Raw genomic sequence first — 20,251 nt, forward strand, 5'->3', positions numbered from 1 at the left:
TCCCTTATGTTCTTTCCTTCCACTGGTAAAAGAACAAGCACCCAGCAGGGAAATAGCAGTTTACAAAAGCAACAAAAGGAAAGAAGGGAGGGAGGGAGGACAATAGGGAAGGAGGAAAAAAGATTTGGATTCAGAGATTAAGTGTGAAATCCCTACTTTTTTCCTCCTTTCTCTCCATTTTACTAACTATATCAAGTAGAATAGTCTAAACACATTGATTTATGATGGAGCTAGTGAGATCAGATAAAAGAGCAAAATCCAGCTATATGTTGTGTACAAAACTCCACTTTATATATAAACTAGAAGCCCGTTGCACGGTTTCGTGCAATAGACTTTTCCTTCACCTGGCTGCCAGCACCAGTTTTCTACCAGCAGCAGTTTACCTCTGGCCACCCGCCGATCAGAGATCAGAGCGCCTCCAGCCAGCACGATTGATCGATCGGCCACCTTGAGAGGAACTCCGATCAGGAGGCGCTCCGATTGGCGGGTGGCCAGAGGAAAACTGCTGCTGGCGGAAAACTGGTGCCGGCAGCCACGCAATCCGCCACCCTGAGTTCCGCCACCAGCGTCTTCCGCCGGCCGCATGGGTCCTTCCACAGCACCGGCCAGCCGTTTAGGCCAGCGGGAGGAGCGGGGGGCGGGGACTCGCGAGTCCCCACCCCCCCCTCCTACCGCCAGCCAGTCGGCCACCCTGAGTCCCGCCCCCCGCGGCTCCAGCCAGCCCAATCGTGGGCGTAGCGGAGTGATGCAATTTGCATATTACCTTTTTATTATGTAAGATATGTAGTTAAGTTAATTTGTCATGAAAACAGTATTTAAAAGAAACCAAAGTGGCTACATTAATATCAAACAGAATTCAGAATAAGAAATATTATAAAAAAATAAAGATGGATGTTATAAAATGATAAAAGAATCAGTTCTTCAGAAAGATGTAACAGTACTAAATGTGCATGTACCTAACCACAGAGTTCCAATTACATGAAGGTAAACGGATAGAATTAAAAGGAAATACAGCCAAATCCACAGATATATTTGGAGAATTCAAGATTCCTTTTTCAGTATCCAATAGAATAAGTAGAGAGAAAACGAACAATCAAAAGGTATAGGATGTAACTGAAAAATGAATTAGACTAAAACTTATAGGGTTAAATACTATTAGAAAAGGCTATCTATATATATAAAAGTCCAGTGACCAGAACAGCAGAATGACCTGACTGGTTGCTATGACAAGCACTGCAGCACCCAATCAGCACCCTGCCCCCAGCCAGCCCAGACCCCGATTGGCCCCCAACACCCCAATCAGGGGTGGGGCCAGCCAGCCAACCACCCACAGCCCTTCCCTCCCACCAACCTGGCCCAATGGGCCCCCATTGGGGTGGACAGGCCAGACCCCACCTTTGCACGAATTCATGCATCGGCCCTCTAGTATGATAATAAGTGTACATTACTTTTATTTACCTTCCTTTAAATTAAAAAAAAATCAGTTATAAACTCCACTAGAAGAAGAAATCTTTCTTCTTTAGTTTATTATCACATCCTTTAGGACCAGGTAAGTGCCTGGTATATAACGATGATTGCCAAAATCAATGCCATCATTTTATTTTACTTATTTCAGGAACAACAGTTCTGATTCTTCAAATTTCCACAAGTTTGAATGATACCTAATGTTCACACCAGCACTGTAAATAACTCATGTTACAATCAATATTCATTCTCAAGGCTGTTGAGAATGCACCCTTCCCATCAGTTGCTAGGTGGAAATGATATGGCTTACTACACATTTTTCTCTTTTGCTCACTTCTCTTTAGCTTTCCCTTATGGTTATAGTGAGAGTACAAATTAACCAAATCTTGATTGTCATTAGAATTATCTATTTTTAATTTTTTTGGTTAATCCCCACCTGATAATATATTTTCCATTGATTTTAGGTAGGGTGGGAGGGAAGGATGTAGGGAGGGAGAGAGAGGAAAAAAAAAACACATTGATGTGAGAGAGATATATCCATTAGTTGACTCTGCACACACCCCAACCAGAGGTGTGGATTGAACCTGCAACCCAGGTAGATACCCTGTCTGGGAATCAAACCCTCAACCATAGAGTGTTTAGGCTGGTGCTCTAACCACTGAACAACATTGGCCAGGGTGAATTATCTACTTGTAGATTCCTCCAATTTACAAAGCAAACAAAAAATACTAGCCACAGTCAGAAGGAAAGGAATGATATTGAAATAATCTTACCTTTACTAAGTGTTGAAATATGCTAGAAACAGTGCTAAACACTTTGCAATCATTAATATTACACAGTTATTACTTCTTCCTCTTTTATAGATGTTTAGATAGATTTAATTATATAACTTTAACATACAAAGGTAGTAAGTGGAAGAATTAAGATTATAAGTCCTGCTGAAACCGGTTTGGCTCAATGGATAGAGTGTCGGCCTGCGGACTCAAGGGTCCCGGGTTCGATTCCGGTCAAGGGCATGTACCTTGGTTGAGGGCACATCCCCAGTAGGGGGTGTGCAGGAGGCAGCTGATCGATGTTTCTCTCTCATCGATGTTTCTAGCTCTCTATCCCTCTCTCTTCCTCTCTGTAAAAAAATCAATAAAATATATTAAAAAAAAAAAAAAAAAGCCGAAACCGGTTTGGCTCAGTGGATAGAGCATTGGCCTGTGGACTAAAAGGTTCCAGGTTCGATTCCGGTCAAGGGCATGTACCTTGGTTGCGGGTGCGTCCCCAGTGGGGGGTGTGCAAGAGGCAGCTGATCGATGTTTCTCTATCATCGATGTTTCTAACTCTCTATCCCACTCTCTTCCTCTCTGTAAAAAATCAATAAAATATATTTAAAAAAAAAAAGATTATAAGTCCTGGTCTTGCTGATCCTAGAATCCAAGAAATTTATATCAAAGAAATGATTGGAGGAGGGAAATAAGTAGAAAAGTAGGACCCATAAGTCTCAGTTGGTTTTAGTCATGACTAATTGTAGGACGGATCTTCGGATCTGTTTGGTCCTTACTCCATAGATAACAGGGTTCAGCATAGGGGGTACCAACAAGTACATGTTGGCCAGCAGGATGTGGGTGTGGCGTGGTACATGCTTGCTAAATCGGTGGGTGAGGAAGGAGAAAAGAGCAGGGGTGTAGAAAGTAAGGATGACACAGACATGAGACCCACAAGTACTGAGAGTCTTCAACCTGGCATCTTTAGAAGGGAGCTTAAAAACAGTACGGAGGATCTGTATGTAAGACAGAGAGATGCATGCCACATCAGTCCCAACAATTAAGACAATGACTGCCAAACTATAAAGACTGTTGATGGAAATGTCAGCACAGGCCAACTTCACCACAGCCATATGCTCACAATATGTATGGGGGACAATATTGGTCCTGCAATATGGCCACCTCTTTACCAGAAAGGGATGTGGTGTCATTAACACTAACCCACGCAGAAGTGCCACTATGCCAACCTGAACCACCACAGAATTTGTTAGAATGGACGAGTGTCTCAGAGGATTGCAGATTGCCACGTACCGGTCAAGTGCCATGGCCACAAGAAGCCCTGACTCCACCCCAGAGAAAGCATGGATGAAAAACATCTGAGTGAGGCAGGCATGGAAGTTGATTTCATGGTAATTGAACCAGAATATAACCAACATCTTGGGAAGAGTGGAGGTTGACAAGATGAGGTCCGTGATGGCCAACATGGAAAGAAAATAAAACATGGGTTCGTGAAGAGCAATCTCAGTTTTGATGATAAAAAGGATGAGTATGTTTCCCATGAGGGCAACAACATACATTGAGCAGAAAGGGATAGATATCCACATATGCATGTCTTCTAGACCAGGTATGCCCATCAGGATGAAGACACTGGGATTGGTGAAGGTCGTGGAGTTAAAGTCAGGCATAATGATCCTGACTAAATGAAGACATCTCTTTCCCTCTTTTGTCCCTGGAGTAATCAAAGGCACATATATTCTGGTAAATACACAATATAGAATTACTCAGTGTAAAAATACAACCAAACAAATTTTAATTGCCCCTTGGTGAGCGTCTCTGAAATTAGAATTATTTTATCCCTCATTCCCAGATATTAATCTCATTAAGAACAAGTTGGAGTAGAAACTATCTTCTCTAACTGCTTACGACATTGCCTTTGGCTCAGAACCTGATACTAGGTGTTCCCCTTCTGTCTATGAAAGCCAGCCTAAGTGAACATCCTGAAAAATAACACCAGTTCCTTGCATCCTAATAAGTCAATGGGGAAAAACTTCCATATCATCTTCATTGAAAAGTACCCCTCCAAAATAATTATGGACTTTGTGACGTTTTGCATGAGGTATACTCTAAATCAACGATTTTCAACCAGTGTGCCACAAGAATTTTTAAAACATGCAATACCTGACTATGTAGTTAGGGGTACTGACAGCTTTTTCCTTACATTGTCAAATTAAAAAATCACAACAGCCAAAACAATGATAGCCTTCCATGTGAATGAATCAAAATTATATTTATATATATTTTGTCAGACCGGCAATGGGTAATATTTTTTGATGTTTCACAGAATTTTCATAATTAATTTATGTGTGCCATGAGATAAAAAAGGTTGAAAATCACTATTCTAAGTAGATATTTATAAAAGCAACATACAAAAGGAATAATAAGCTTTCCATATTTACAATATTTTTAATGACAAAAGTTTTTGAAATGTTCCTCTCTAATGAATTTTGGCCATAAAACAAACAGCATCTAATCACCTAAATAGCTCTAAGACAGGAGCAAAACCATTAACACACCCAAAAGGTATGCTACCTGGATTTTCTGGTATCCCTAGAAAAATATGACTTGAAAAAATATCCATGTTTTCATTGTAGTATAGATATATAATTTAATGGTTACTTCTACTCTTGGATATATATATATATATATATATATATATATATATATATATATATATATTATTTATGTATATACACACACACACACATTATTTAGGGGATATATATATATATATATATATATATATATATATATATATATACCCTAAATAATGTATACATCCTCAAAAGAGTAATCATTAAATACTTATTTTTACCAAATTTATATTGAGATGCTAACTACAGTACAGGAGTTTCTCATGATACCTAAGAATTCAAAATACACTATACACTTTGGGAAAGAAAGACTGGTGAGCTCTAAATCAATCAAGTAATCAAATGGGTTTTTTCCCACACCAACACACAATTACAGGACACCAGCTGGCTCAGTCATTTGCTACTTTTTGTGTCATAATATGTACCACAAAAAATATTGAGTCATTAGCAAGTGTCCAGTTGCTGATTTGTATAAAATAGTATGAGGTTACCTTTATCCTTTCTAATTTATAAAAGAAGAAACATACACATTACATAAGCTAAATTTCTCCCAAGTCACATAATCAGCATGTCCTAGAAGGATATAATACACCCTGATTCACTCTAAAACTTCACCATTGTTCCTCTACCATATGTAAACAAAATAAAGGGACAACTGATGATAATGTTATTCTCAGGTTTTATCATGAATGATTCTCATAGGGCACTTAAAGCAATAAGGACATATGTTCTTACTTATTATTTTATAAATGTGGTGTTATGGATTAAGATGGTTTATCTTAAATTCATAAAATAATCCTAAAATCTTTCTCTTCCAACATCTCAGTTGATTTCATTGTGATGCTCATTGTGAAACTATTGGTAAGCATTTTATTTCTAAATGAATTATTCTTAACCCCAGAGGACACATTTGCATACACTTCCTTTTCCAAAAGTTGGTACCAATTGACTGGTGCATGACACATCCTAAAGGATGGTTAAGGAAAAACTCAAGAGCATCCTTATCTAACCTTACAAGTGGCTTGTTCCATGTGGCAGGACTCCACTGATTTACCTGTCAATATGAGGCAGTCCAGAGAAGTCTCTAACTTATCTTCAGAGGTACCACACTGTCAGCCTCTGCTGCATGTCCTCAGTCTATTTGCAGCACAGCTGAGTCTCAAGAATCCACAGTAACTTTAAATACTTATTCCTCATCTCTATGAAGCTCTTCCTCATACCAGGATGCTACAGTCTCTTCATTATTGCCTCTCATTTCTTTGGCTAGCGTAAACATACAAGAGTTGTTGATGCCTCCAGATTAATTGTGTTGTGTTGAATCAAAGCCAGGAACTCAGTTGTTGAATCATTCCCTGTATGGAAGGTTCATGCAGGTTTTATAGCCCCACTTGGGGGGAAGTCCCAGGGGCTCAAACTCTGCCACAAATGCTTCTTCACCTTCTGATAAGTGTGATACCTGGGGGAGAACACATTTTCTCTATCCCATGACATCAGTTGGTAATGAAATTTGATGTGAGTGAGATTAAAGGAGATTTATAAATAAACAGGTTATTTACACAAGTGCCTCTGACCCAACTAGTTTAGTTAAAATTAGTTCAGTTAAAACTTGTTCAGTTAAAATGAAGGTTGTAGTCATATAGGGGACTTAGCTAAGAAGGCAACACAGAAAGAAAGTAGTAAACTAGATTCCTGTGATACTGTCAGACTTAACATTCATGGTTCTCTCTCTTTCTGTGTATAAAATAATCATGTGTATTCAGATATATGTAGTTCTATACACATGTATGTAAACACATTCATCACACATATATGCATATAAATATACTAGAGGCCTGGTGCATGAAAATTCATACACTGGAGGGAGGGGTCCCTCAGCCTGGCCTGCCCCCTCTCACAGTCCGGGAGCCCTCAGGGGCGGGAGGCAACCCAGCAATCAGGGGAAGGCAACGCTCCCATCACACCTCTGCTGCTGCCACTGCCGGCAGCGCAAGCCTCTGCCGGCCCTGGTTACCTGAGCCTTGGGCGGCCCTGGGCAGCTGAGCAGCCACCATCTGAGGCTCACCTGTGCCTCGGGCCGGCCCTTGGTGGCTGGGGGGCTGAGGAGACTGGGAGACTCTGGAGGCAGGTGCGGTGAGCAGCCAGACCTGCCTGGGGGCGGGCCCAGCTGTGCCTCATGCCTGCCATCCCAGCAGGGCTGAGGGGACTGGGTGCCGCCATCGTGTGGCTGTGGGCACTGCCATCTTTGAGGGCGGGGCAGTCAATTAGCATATTCCCTCTTTATTAGATATACACACATACATATTCATAAAAATTATTGCACCTATACAAAGTATGGTGATATTATATATTATACACAAAATAGATATACACACCTATATGTATTTGTGTATGTGTGTGATTATAATAATTTGATGTTCAGTAGATATTTATTGAATGCCCAATATGTACCTGAGTTTATGTTAAATGCTTTGGAAAACAGCCCCCAATTTGGTTACTCTTATCCATTTTAGTTAAGGTTCTTTGAAAAACTAATGATAATGGTCCATGAAAGGAGATAATTCTTTCATACCATAACTTTTGATTTTTGTAGTATCTTGGGTTTGCTTTCCTTCTGCATCTCTTACCATAGGTGCTTTCTGCTGCCCATGCATAATTGTTCCCTTTGGTGGCTTTGAAGCCAGTGGCCTAAGCTCAGACTTACCCAAATTAATGTTGTTTTAGCATCAAGTCCCCACCCAGCACTTTCTTTTACTTCACAAAAATTCAGTCAAAATGGATCATACACTTAAATGTAAAATTCAAAACTAAAAAACAAAAATACAACATAGGAGAAAATGTAGATGACCTTGGGATTAGCAATGTTATTTATTTATTTATTTATTTGTTTGTTTGTTTATTTATTTATTTATTTGTTTATTTTAGAGAGAGGAGAATGGAGATAATGAGAGAGGGAGAGAGAAACATTGATTTATTGTTCCACTTATTTTATGCACGCATGGGTTGTTTCTTTTATGTTCCCTGACTGGGGATCGAACCTGAAACCTTGGCTTATCCAGAGGATACTCTAACCCAGTGGTTGGCAAACTCATTAGTCAACAAAGCCAAATATCAACAGTACAACTATTGAAATTTCTTTTGAGAGCCAAATTTTTTAAACTTAAACTTCTAACGCCACTTCTTCAAAATAGACTCGCCCAGGCCGTGGTATTTTGTGGAAGAGCCACACTCAAGGGGCCAAAGAGCCGCATGTGGCTCGCAAGCTGCAGTTTGCCGACCACGGCTCTAACCAACTGAGCCACCCAGCCAACACACTAAATGCATTACATAAGAAAGAAATAATGATAAGTTGGACTTCATTAACATCTGCTTTGTGCAAGAAACTATTGAAAGGATACAACAATTAGTCACACACTGAGAAAATTTACAAATACATATCTGATAACTCATAAAACATACAAAAATCTTTTAAATACAAGAAAATAAAGAAACCAATTTAACAAGGAATAGATCTAAACAGACACCTTACTAAGGAAGATATACAGATGGCAAATAACATGTGAAAATATGCTCAATACCATATTTTACTAGACAATTGCAAATTAAAACAACAGTGAGATACCACAATACCTCTATCAGGATTATCCAAGACAATGTCAACACCAAATACTGATGAGGATGTGGAACAACAGGAAATCTCATTCATTGCTTGTGGGAATGCAGAATCATACAGCCACTTTGAAGGACAGTTTGGCAGTTTCTTATAAAACTAAACAAACTCTTACTATACAACCCAGAGTCACACTCCTTGATACTTACCCAAAGGTGTTAAAAACTAGTGCCCACACAAAATTCTGCACATGAATGTTTATAGCAACTTTATTCATAATTGCCCAAACTTGAAAGCAACCAAGGTGTCCTTTGATAAACTGTAGTATATCCAGATAATAAAATATTATTCAGCCCTAAAAATAAGTATGCTATCAAGTAATGAAAAGATATAGAGGAATCTTAAGTGCATGTTATTAAATAAAAGAAGCTAATCTGAAAATATTGTTTGTTTCCAACTTAGTGACATTCCGGAAAAGCCAAAACTATGGAGACAGAAAAAGAAATCAGTGGTTTCAGGGGCTGGGGGGAGGAAATAATGAGTATAATAGATGTAGCACAGAATATTTTTACTGCAATGAACCTATTCTGTATGACACTATAACATGTTATGATATATTTGTCAAAACCCACAGAATGTATAATACCAAGAGTTAACCCTAAGTAAACTATGGACTTTGAGTGATATTGATATGCCAACATAGATTAATTGATTGTAACAAATGTATCACCTTCCATTTTCATGTGGGATGTTGATAGTAGGGGAGGCTGTGTATGGGGGTCAGAGAGTATACAGAGTATACAGGAACTCTCTGTATCTTCTCAACTTTGCCATGAGCCTAAAACTGTTCAAAAAATAAAGTTTATGTAAGTAAATGCATACATACATATACACATACTTACATAATTAAAGTTTTTACAAAATGAATGGAATGTTTAGTAAAAGAGAATATGTTGAGTAAGTTTTGATATATCTATATCATGTAATATTTTTGAAAATGAATAAAGACTAGATACTGATATTGGAGTTATCCTTTACATTTTCAAAATTATAAAGTAAAATTTAAGTGTAGAATAAATAAGTTAATTTAAAATATACATACCAGTTTCTAAAAATTTCAAAACCACTTATATTTGCCTGATTCTAAGATTTTCTTTCAAATACAAGTAAAGGAAGGATGAAAGGTATAAAAAGATAGACAACTTGGTCACACTGGTGAACTTGAGAGGTCTTTGATAGTATATAAGGAATGGAAGAAGCAAATAAAAGTTAGGTAAGTATCTAGTGTCAAAAAGTAAACATGAACTGTCCACATTATGGAAAATTATATAATGCATATATACTCAAACGATAGTTTCATGAAAAGAAGACTGCAAAATTCCCACTGTGATTTTCGTAAGTATACTCAATTTACATTTAAATTTTTTTCCTTTACCTTTTCAGTGCTGTTCAAATTTTACAAAAACAAAATAAAAATTCAACAGCATAATCAGAGAAAAATTATAGTCACTGTCATTATGAATAAATTGAGATGCTCTATATCATATAAAGCCAAGTTAATAACAGATGCTGCAGGAGGTGGGGAGCGAATTAGAGGAGGTGGTTATAAGATAAATAAGTTCTAGGGATATAATGTACAACATGAAGACTATAGTTAACATTGCTGCATGGTATATTTGAAAGCTGTTACAAGAGTAGATCATAAAAGTAAATTATTTCTCATCACAAGGAGAAATTACTTTTATTTTTTATTATTATCTATAGAGACTAACGAAACCTTTTGTGGTGATCTTTTACAATTATGTACATGAAACTATCATGCGGTACACCTTAACTTACACAGTGATGTATGTGGATTATTTCTTAATATAACTGAAAAAAAATAACATGCTGCATTTATCCTCAAAATTAATCCTAGTTGTTCTGACAAAGTTTGGAAAAGAAAACTTATAATAGGTTTGTGTTCTGGTGAAGGATGTAGTTAGTTCTCCTGTTTTGCAAAAAGATTCTACTCCCTTGGGGTTCTAGGAGAGCTTTGACAATCCCCAAGGGGCAGTTTGTCACTCTACTGCTTCTCGGAAGGGAGAATGAAGTTTTTCATATGTTGTTCCTATATGTGTTTCCTTATGAACATTCTGAATTGAGAACTTTATCTTACAACGATTTCAGTAGTCATTTTAGACTTGGAGAACAAAAATATGTTTGTGGTTTTGTGTTTACTTTTATGTAAATATTTGGTATGTGAATCACACAATTTTAATAAAACCATAGCTTTCATTATATCTAATTTGAGCTTTCAACTTCATGTTACAGAATGCTTCTTTAAAGATATTTTAATGAAAAGCATTATAAAAATATACAGATTTGTATGTTAATTTATACTTCATATATTTATCACATTTATTTTTTAAAAAACTTCCTAATTGTCTGAATGACTAAGTGGTATTTAAAATGTCTGGTACCTTTGTCCAAAATTTTATCTATTAGAAACTGTCAGCCATCCATGTTAAGAGTTCCTAAGAAGTAATTTAAAATTTTATATTATTATGGTGTCTGTGTGTACCATATTTCTAAGTATTCAGTATTAAGTTGATACTTTTTAAAACCTTTAAAAAAGTGACTTTATTGAAGAATATTCTTATTGGATGGGAAAGTTTATGCAGATTTCCATCTGACCACTATAACTTTCAATTTCTTTTCCTTTTCTTTTGTTTTATATTTTTTCCAAACTTAGATTTATTAAGGTGTATGCTGTATATGCTATTATTAAGACAACACATCTTCTAAAGTTTGGCACATACTAAGTTATATAAAACCTCTACATTACTTAGCAAAATCAAAGACTTTGTTACAAGCTAAAATATTTTTAAGTACCAAAGAATATTTGATAAGCTAAGTCTCAATTATAGTCCCAATTTCTTTAAAATAAAAAGAGATTTAAATTTTTCAAATACATACTTTGCCCATGATATTATTCTACTTTTAGTTCCTAGATCATTAACTGTTACAAGCAAGAAAAAAATGCTGTCTCTCTATAAATTTGTACTGATACCTATATATCAGTTACTCAAGGTCAACATACGTATCTTAGCCAATAAATAACAGAATGAGCAAGTACTTGCCATTAAAATATTTACATATACATATACATATACACATACATATACATATTTATACATCTTGAACTTGATTCTAGGTACTGGGCAGACATGAATTAAGAAATGACCCTGTATTGAATATAGACATGTCTCTCACAAAATAGCACACAATTGCCAGGACTACTTTATTTCATATATTAACCATACTTTTTAAAATGAATATGACACATTGTTTACCTGGAAAGTTTCTGTCTTCTCAGGTAATATAGATTTACTTGAATATAAACAAGATGATAGTTCCATGGTAACACCTGTCTTGCTGGTTAATTTAAAAAAAATCTTACAAACTCAAACATACGTATTTGTGAAGACTTTAAGAATCCTCTCTCGGATATTTTTGGTTTTAACACCATAGATGATAGGGTTCATCATAGGAGGAATCAGAAGATAAATGTTGGCTATAAAGATGTGGATGTGTGGAGCTATGTTATGACCAAATCTGTGGGTGATAAAGGAGAAAAAGGCAGGTATATAAAACACTAAGATGACCCAAACATGTGAGCCACATGTGCTCAAGGTCCTGAGCCTGGCCTCCTTTGATGGGAGACGAAACACAGCATGAAAAATGAGAATGTAAGAGCAGATTATCATTATGAAGTCCAGCCCACCAGTAAGGAAGGCAAGAATTAAGCCATATAATCTGTGGACCCTGGTACTCGCACAGGCCAGTTTGATCAGGGCCATAAATTCACAGTAGGTGTGGGCAATGATGTTGGTTTTGCAATAGGGAAGCCTCACCAGTAAGAAAGGATGTGGAGTCAGCAGGATAACGCCACGTAGGACAATGGCCAGACTCAAAGCCATGATCACTCCATGTGTCAAGATGGTGGAATGCCTCAGAGGGTTGCAGATGGCCACATATCGGTCAAAGGCCATAGCCAACAGGAATCCAGACTCCATGGTGGACAAAGAGTGGATGAAAAATATCTGGATGAGGCAAGCTTTAAAGCTGATTTCTCTGTCATAGAACCAGAAGAGACTGAGAATCTTGGGAACCACAGTGGTGCAAAGCATCAGGTCATTCAAAGAGAGCATGCAGAGGAAGAGATACATGGGTTTATGAAGACTGGGGTGTGTCTTGATGATGAATACAAGGACACAATTCCCTGTCACAGCCAGTAGATAGACCAGGCAAAAAGGAATGGAGATCCAGACATGAGCAGACTCCAGCCCTGGGATTCCAAGGAGGAGGAAAGTAGCTGGGTGGACATTGGTTCTATTTGGAAATAACATTTCAGAGTTGCTAAACCTGCTCTAGCCTAAGTGTTGTCACATTATTTTCAGTAGATCGAGCATAACATATATTCTCTGTTTATACCTAAAATATTTGATACCTATTTTGACAATCAGTGGTAGGAAATTTTGCGCCTGTTTCAAGTATGTGGTGAAAAGATGTGGAATTAGCCAGTAATATTTGCTTTAAACTCAAAATCCAAAAGATAAAAGAGAGAGTAGACTCTGCCATAGTGAAAAGAAAGAACGGGTCATATATCTCATTTCTGCTTCACTATATACATACCACCTAATAAGTGCTGGAAATATAGCATGTGCTTATGTAAATGGCTTATAATTTTATTAAACATATAAATTAATAAGAACAAAAGAGGCTTATTTTCAAATGAGAATTAGAAAGTTATTGCTCTGAGTATGTCTCCAAAACATATTTTCACCTATGATGCCCATTTATTTATCTTCATTAGAAAATTGTTTATATATAAGCCCATCATAATAAAATGCACATTGCTATTTTAGATTAAAAACACTTATTAAACCTAGTATAAGTCAATTTATGTGAACTTGATCAGATTGATAAGCAAAGACAAATTTGGCTATCTGGACCATTTAAAGAGAGCATGATTTTTAGTTTTACTTGATCTCTATGTTACTATCACTTTATAAAGTGTAAACTAAGCATCCAGTCATATTTCCCAGACACATCTCCATAGTGGTATCCTAATGTGCACTATCTCAGTATGACTAATTCCATTCATCAGTATTCTATGTCTTAAATATTTTTACATCTCCAAAATATTTTGTTCAGCTGTTTATATTATGTAAGTCCATAAAAAGTTACTGAATGGCTGCCTTTCTTTTACCTACCATATGTTGGATACCCTGTAAATGGCCTATAATATAGCCACTAAAATATTCAAGGTTGACACTGCAAGAGAAGTTTCTGAGCCTGCTTCAGCCCTATGGCTGGAGTCCATTTGTTGCTCATTAACTATGCTGCATAGAGTGTCAAATATTTTTAATTTCTCTCCTGTTTTTCTTTCCAGTAGAAATGCTGCTGTCTCATGTAGTCCTGCTACCTCTTCACCTGGCTGGTCTTTTTGCCTGGGTTGCACTCATCTCTCAGAAGGCTGTAAGACAAATCAGCTGCCTCCCACTTCCTCCTCCAGTGCCTCTGGGTCTTTCAAGAGGGTTATACAAAATGAATGCCTCATGTGAATGGCTGTCAGTGATCAAAAATGAGAGTCCCTTTCTTTGTTCCAGAGGGTTCTCGCTGATTGGGCAGATGACATCTTTTGAGGGTTTTGCAGTCACCAGAGGGCTAGCCTCAGGAACCAATAATTAAAAAGTCCCTGGGCAGGCATTAGGGTCATAATGGTGATTATTTACTTGTACTTTGGTGAGAGTAAACATATATTGATTATATAGGCAAAAAGTTTTCTTTGCAGCCATGAAAATGATTTAGCTTTCCATAGTCCCACATTTTTTCAACAGTAGAATTATGAGTCAGTATGGTTTAGAGCAGTGATTTTTAACATTTTTCATCTCATGGCACACATAAACGAATGACAAAAACATATTTTTTGCTGACCTGACAAAAAATAGGTACGATATTGGATGATTTACAAAAAAATAAAATGAAATAAAAAAAATTACCTACCCTTTTTGATCCAAAGTGATTTACAAAAAAAATCAGATATCTCTACTTATACATAAGGATATCAGGTACCAAAAATAAACAAATCAGACACAACTTTCTTCTGCTATGTGACCAATAAGAGACAACTTTATTATATGACCTATATATTTATGGTTCAAGACAGGGTATTCACACTTGAGGGCTATTGTTGCGTTGGCTCTTGTCATGTTTTTATTTGACATTTTTAAGGAAAAGTGGTCAGTTCCCTGACTAAATAATCAGGTATTGCATATTTTAAAAGTTCCTGCAGCACACTCGTTGAAAAGTGATCGTTTAGAGCAGGCGTCCTCAAACTACGGCCCGCGGGCCACATGTGGGTGTTTTTGCCATTTTGTTTTTTTTACTTCAAAATAAGATATGTGCAGTGTGCATAAGAATTTGTTCATAGTTTTTTTTTTTTTTTTAAACTATAGTCCAGCCCTCCAACGGTCTGAGGGACAGTGAACCTGCCCCCTGTTTAAAAAGTTTGAGGACCCCTGGTTTAGAGCAATGCTAATAAAATATTATCCATGCAATACCTGCCTCAAAATCACCTGATTGATCATATTTGCCCCAGATATTTTCTAAAATTTCATATTTCTAGATATTATTTATTATATCAATTATCTGACATTATTTTCTTATCTTTAAAAGGAGGATAATAATATCTTATTAGTGACCAGGCTGCCAAGGGAGGGCAGTTAGGGGTGACCAGGCTGGCAGAGGAGGGAAGTTGGGGGTAACTGGGCCAGCATTTCAGGAGTATTTTGATACTAAAATTAAAAATACATAGAATAAAATTTCCCATCTACTCTGGCAAATAAAGACATTTTGTACATTTTATTTTTGTTGTTGTTTTTTAATATTGCCTTTCAATTGTAAGCTTAAGATTTCCATTTTAAAATGGACATGAAGTATGAAAAAATAATGTCAAGCAATATAACTAAATCCTCTGTAAATCTTTAAAGAATTTGTGAAATTAGCACTGACAATCATTGATGAATAACGAGGGAGATGGTGTAATAGACATGAATCAAGCAGAAGGTATAATGAATTATTTGTCCCCTTTTCTACCTCATATTTTATCATTACTCTTTTCTGACCAATCTCCAGTTATAGACTTCTCTGGACCTTTAACAGTATCAATTATTTTACATGTAATGTTTATATTAACCCATCCAGATATCTTCACTAATGCTCATAGGTAAATGATCTGTCCAAATAAAACAAAGAGGAATTGAGGATGTCTCAAAGAAAACATTTAGTTTTGAGGGATTTAATGTCAACTTGAAAAAACGTTACAATACTACATGATATTTTTTATCACAGAAACTGAGTTTTCCTTATCAAAACAAATGTCTCTGTTTCCTTTTTCTCAGTTAGTGTAAGGTAAAGGAACTTATCTGATGTGTAAAGTTTAAATATAGCATAGTCTCATTAATGTCAGAGGTTTATTCCATAGAAAGTCAAATTATAAGGCAAATATGTTAACTATCAGAAATTCCATATCCTATTACTTCTCTTCTTTTTTACACATTTAAATAAATAGATATAAATATATTGATATTATAGATACAGACATATGTGAATATATATTTACATATAGCTAAGATCACTAAAATAGCCTAAAATGCCTTAAATGAAAGGCTCTTAATCTTCTGTTGATGTGGGGAACTAAATGGCTACGGCTGCTACATGAACAAAGCTTCCTTTTGCTCTTAACTTCAACATTAGCATCTTTAGATCTTTAGGTATATGATGAACCTCATGCTGTGGAGGAACACCTAGTTTCAGGTTTGGCTTTGCCACTTATTACAAGTGTAATATTTTTTTAATCTATTTAAATTGATTTTTATAGAAGAGAGAGAAAGAAAGAGAGAGAGAGAGTTTTGTTGTTCCATAAATACCTTCATAGTGACATTCAATTTTTTTTAATTTTTAAATTACAGTTGATATTCAGTATTATATTAGTTTTAAATGTATAGCATAGTGGTTAGATATTTATATAACTTATGAAGTGAGCCAGTAAGTCTAGTACCCACCTGGCACCATACATAGCTATTAAAGTTGTATTGACTATTTTCCCTGTGCTGTATTTTGCATCCCGATGATTATTGTGTAACTGCCTACTTGCACTTCTTAATCCCTTTGAAATAAGTGGGAAATTATTGACACAGATAGAGCTCACTGTGCTGAGTGTCCTGACAGGCTTAGTCTGACCACACAAAAGGAGCAGAGTCTCCATCACGGTGTTAAACCTGCTACCTACTTTTCTTCCTCCCTTGAGGAACAAATTGAGATTTGCAGTTGATACTTCAAAGTATATAATGGGAAATTTTGGAATTTTACTTGAGAGTTAAATTGCTTCTTCTTTTCTAAAAAATGAAAACTGTGTCCTGCCTGTGTGGCTCAGTAGTTGAGTGTTGACCCATGAACCAAAAGGTCACTGGTTCCATTCCTGGTCAGGGCACATGCCCAGGTTGTGGGCTTGATCCTCAGTAGGGGGTGTGCAAGAGGCAGCCAATTGATGTTGCTTCTCTCTCATAAATGTTTCAATCTCCCTATCCATCTTTCTTACTCTCTCTCTAAAAATCAATAAAAGCATATTCTAAAAAATTGAAACCTGCCCTTTTAACATCTACTTAAAGATATAATGAACAACATAAACCGATGAACAAAAAATAGATCCAGAGACATAGAATCATAAAACAGACTGTCAAACATGAGGGAAGAAGGCAGGGAAGGGTAGATGCGGGGAGAAAGGTGTTGAAGGGGTAAGAGATCACCCAAAGAATTTGTATGTATATAAGCATAACAAATGGACTGAGACAATGGGGTGCGGGGGGGGGGGGGGGGCTGGGTGAACACTGTGGCTGGGGGGTGGGGTAGGTTGAGAGAAAACAATGGGGGAAAGGGGACATATGTAATACTTTCAACAATAAAGAATAATAATAATAAAAAATATGCTGGCTTCCTTTTGGAGCCATACAGAAAAAGGTATATCTACTTCTTATCATGGTCCTTTAAGTAGGTGAAGACATCAATAAATGTCCTTAGGCTATGCTGTGTGTGTTTTTTAAAGAGATGATGTCTATACCCCAATCATCTCATTTTCCTTGATATTTTCCAACTTTTTCATGTTCTTAAAAGAAGGGTGCTTCAGGCAGGGAAGCAATTTACATTCCTGTGATTCTGACTTGAGATATGTCGCTTCACAAAATCGTAGAGACTTTCTCCAAAGTTTATTATCAGATCGGAAGTCTTTGTGATATACCTATGGTAAATATTTCCAACTGTCTTATCCTAGAACATAGTTGCTAAATGATGTCCCCTTAATTATAAGAGATAGGTATAAAACCGTAAACATTAAACTGCTTTATAAGGTTGATTCTAAAAAGCCACAATGCTTTTAATAGAAAATACAGGTTATAATAATAGAGAAAAACATTGTCATTTACATCTGAGAGCTCATTTTTAATTGCATCTTGAATTTCATGGCCTATATACTGGAGAAAATAAAATCAAGACAAGAATTTGTCAATAAACTGCAACTCAAAATAGGCATTGTTGTGTGCCTAGAAGATTCCACCTCCCATCCCTCAGAGCTGTAATTATTTGTAATCCATATTAGACTTACAGAGAGACTAAAAGGGACCTTACACTTAACGTATACATGCAATAGCACAGTTAAATTTCTTAACAGCATCATTTCTGAGACTAATCCGAAATCAAGTACTAAGGCCAGAACTATTTCTAGAATTATTTTTCTTAATCCCAGAAGCTATCCAATGTAGTCTTAATCCAAATACACATAGGAAAGTCAAATGTCTAGTCACCCAGAGAACATGGCATTTCAACTACTTCAGCTAACTCCATGGGTGTTTTTCTGTTTGTTTGTTTGTTTGCTATTGAATTATTCAGACTCATATGTGTAATTTAATGCTTTCATTGTATTATCATAAATTTCCACATGAACACACTTTTTTTAAAAAGCTTAATTTCAAAACATTATTTGGCATTCTCTTATTAACTTTACTCTGTCTATTTTCAATAATAATAAAAACAATAAGAATAGCCAATATTTATGAGGTGTTTACTATGAATCAGATATTATGATTAGTGCCATAATTGTATCAGTGGTTCCTAACAGAGTTGATGAACTTTAAGGAGCGTTTTAGAAATTTCTTGGTGTGGTTTTGTTGTCACAATTTGGGGAACACTATTAAATTTAGTAAATATAAACCAGAGAGAATCTTCCTGCAATACATAAGATAATTCCTCCATACTTCCAACCCTCCACAAATATTCTGTATCTGAGAGAAATTTCAGATATGCAATTGAACATTGTGTAGTTAAAAATTACTTTATATTATGCTAAGGGAAATAAGCCAGTCAGAGAAAGACAAAAACCATATGATTTCACTCATATGTGGAATCTAATGAACAAACTGAACTAACAAGCAAAATATACACAGATTCATAGAGTGGGCTGACAGCTTTGAGGGATGGGCAGGCAGAGGAAATGGAGGGATTGAGCAACAAAAGGGGAAAAAAGAGAGAGAACTAATGAATACAAACCAGAGTGTGGAGATTGTGGTGGGGAGGGGAGAAGGTGGAGGTGGAAGAGGGACTGAGGGGATAAATGGTGGTAGAAAAAATAAAATAAATACTATAATGTTCTGAATGTATAATTTTACCTTGCTTTGTATTTATTGTTCTGAATGTAGCTTTTTAAACTTTGCTATACTAGTTATCATAAGTTATCTTTTCATGGTTTTAAAATGAAAACATGAACTCGATATTCTAGAAAATTAACTATCATGTATGTAAACTGAATATTGTATATTGTTGTGTTAAGACAATAAATATCAAGTTTTTCAACATTTTTAAATAGGAAAAAATTCCTTTTAAAAATAATACCTTAATAAAAAAATTGAAAAAAATAAATTAAAAAAAATGACATCACCAAATGCAATATTTCTCATGGCATTTGAGTAATGGATAAAATATACCAGGATTAACTGGCATTTATAACGTTCACATTCACATTTATTCTATGCATAAGTACAAGGACCTGACTTCTTTATTATGTCATCTAGTGTTGTCATGCACAAGTATATATATTGCTACTTTTACTTTTATATTATTATTTGGGTACTTAGGTTTATTTTTAAACTTACTATTTTTTATTTAGGAGGGTAAAATAGACATTATAAAACTTTGTTGCATAAAGGGGGAATTATATCTTATTATGTTCAGGATTATTAATGTGTATTATTTTATTTAAGACTCAAGTTCACAACCATGGATTATGGGTTATTATCTTTGTATTATATATGAACCTTAATCTAAATCTCACATCTCAAACTACATAAAGTTTTCAAATATTTTTTAACAGAAAAATTTCATAACCCCAAGTTAGACAATCAATTTCTTAGATATGGCACAAAAAGCATGATCCACCCATAAAAGAAAATTAGATAAATTAGACTTCATTAAAGTTAAAATTATTTCAGTATAAGGTTATTTATGGCTTAATAAGTCCCAAATACTATACTAAATACAAGGTTAGGGAAGATAAATAATAATAATAATTATAAGTTTTGCTCTATTTTTTTCTACTTCTTCTGTATCTTCTATAATTGCTACTGCTCACTGAAGTCAATATATTTACCAATATTTGCTACCCAGTATTAATCCAAAATTTA

General features: G+C 35.8%; 3 protein-coding genes across 3 annotated transcripts in view; 1 reads left to right on the forward strand and 2 right to left on the reverse strand.

The window, feature by feature from the left end:
• Positions 1–20,251, forward strand: part of LOC103304145 (matrix metalloproteinase-26) — a 111,066-nt gene that overhangs the window by 66,631 nt on the left and 24,184 nt on the right. The window lies entirely within an intron of this gene.
• On the reverse strand, positions 2,954–3,901 carry LOC103304141 (olfactory receptor 52E4-like). Its single transcript, XM_008161076.2, has one exon. It carries the CDS (start codon positions 3,899–3,901, stop codon positions 2,954–2,956), a length of 948 nt encoding a protein of 315 aa, XP_008159298.2.
• LOC103304140 (olfactory receptor 52D1-like) lies at positions 11,921–12,865 on the reverse strand. The gene has a single exon (XM_008161075.2). The coding sequence runs from the start codon at positions 12,863–12,865 to the stop codon at positions 11,921–11,923; it is 945 nt and encodes a 314-aa protein (XP_008159297.2).

This window comes from Eptesicus fuscus, chromosome 13 (assembly GCF_027574615.1).
Source record: "Eptesicus fuscus isolate TK198812 chromosome 13, DD_ASM_mEF_20220401, whole genome shotgun sequence".
Lineage (NCBI taxonomy): Eukaryota > Metazoa > Chordata > Mammalia > Chiroptera > Vespertilionidae > Eptesicus > Eptesicus fuscus.

Excerpts from the sequence above, each read along its gene's own strand:
- LOC103304141 (XM_008161076.2), bottom strand. The coding sequence starts at position 3,901 with ATGCCTGACTTTAACTCCACGACCTTCACCAATCCCAGTGTCTTCATC.
- LOC103304140 (XM_008161075.2), bottom strand. The coding sequence starts at position 12,865 with ATGTTATTTCCAAATAGAACCAATGTCCACCCAGCTACTTTCCTCCTC.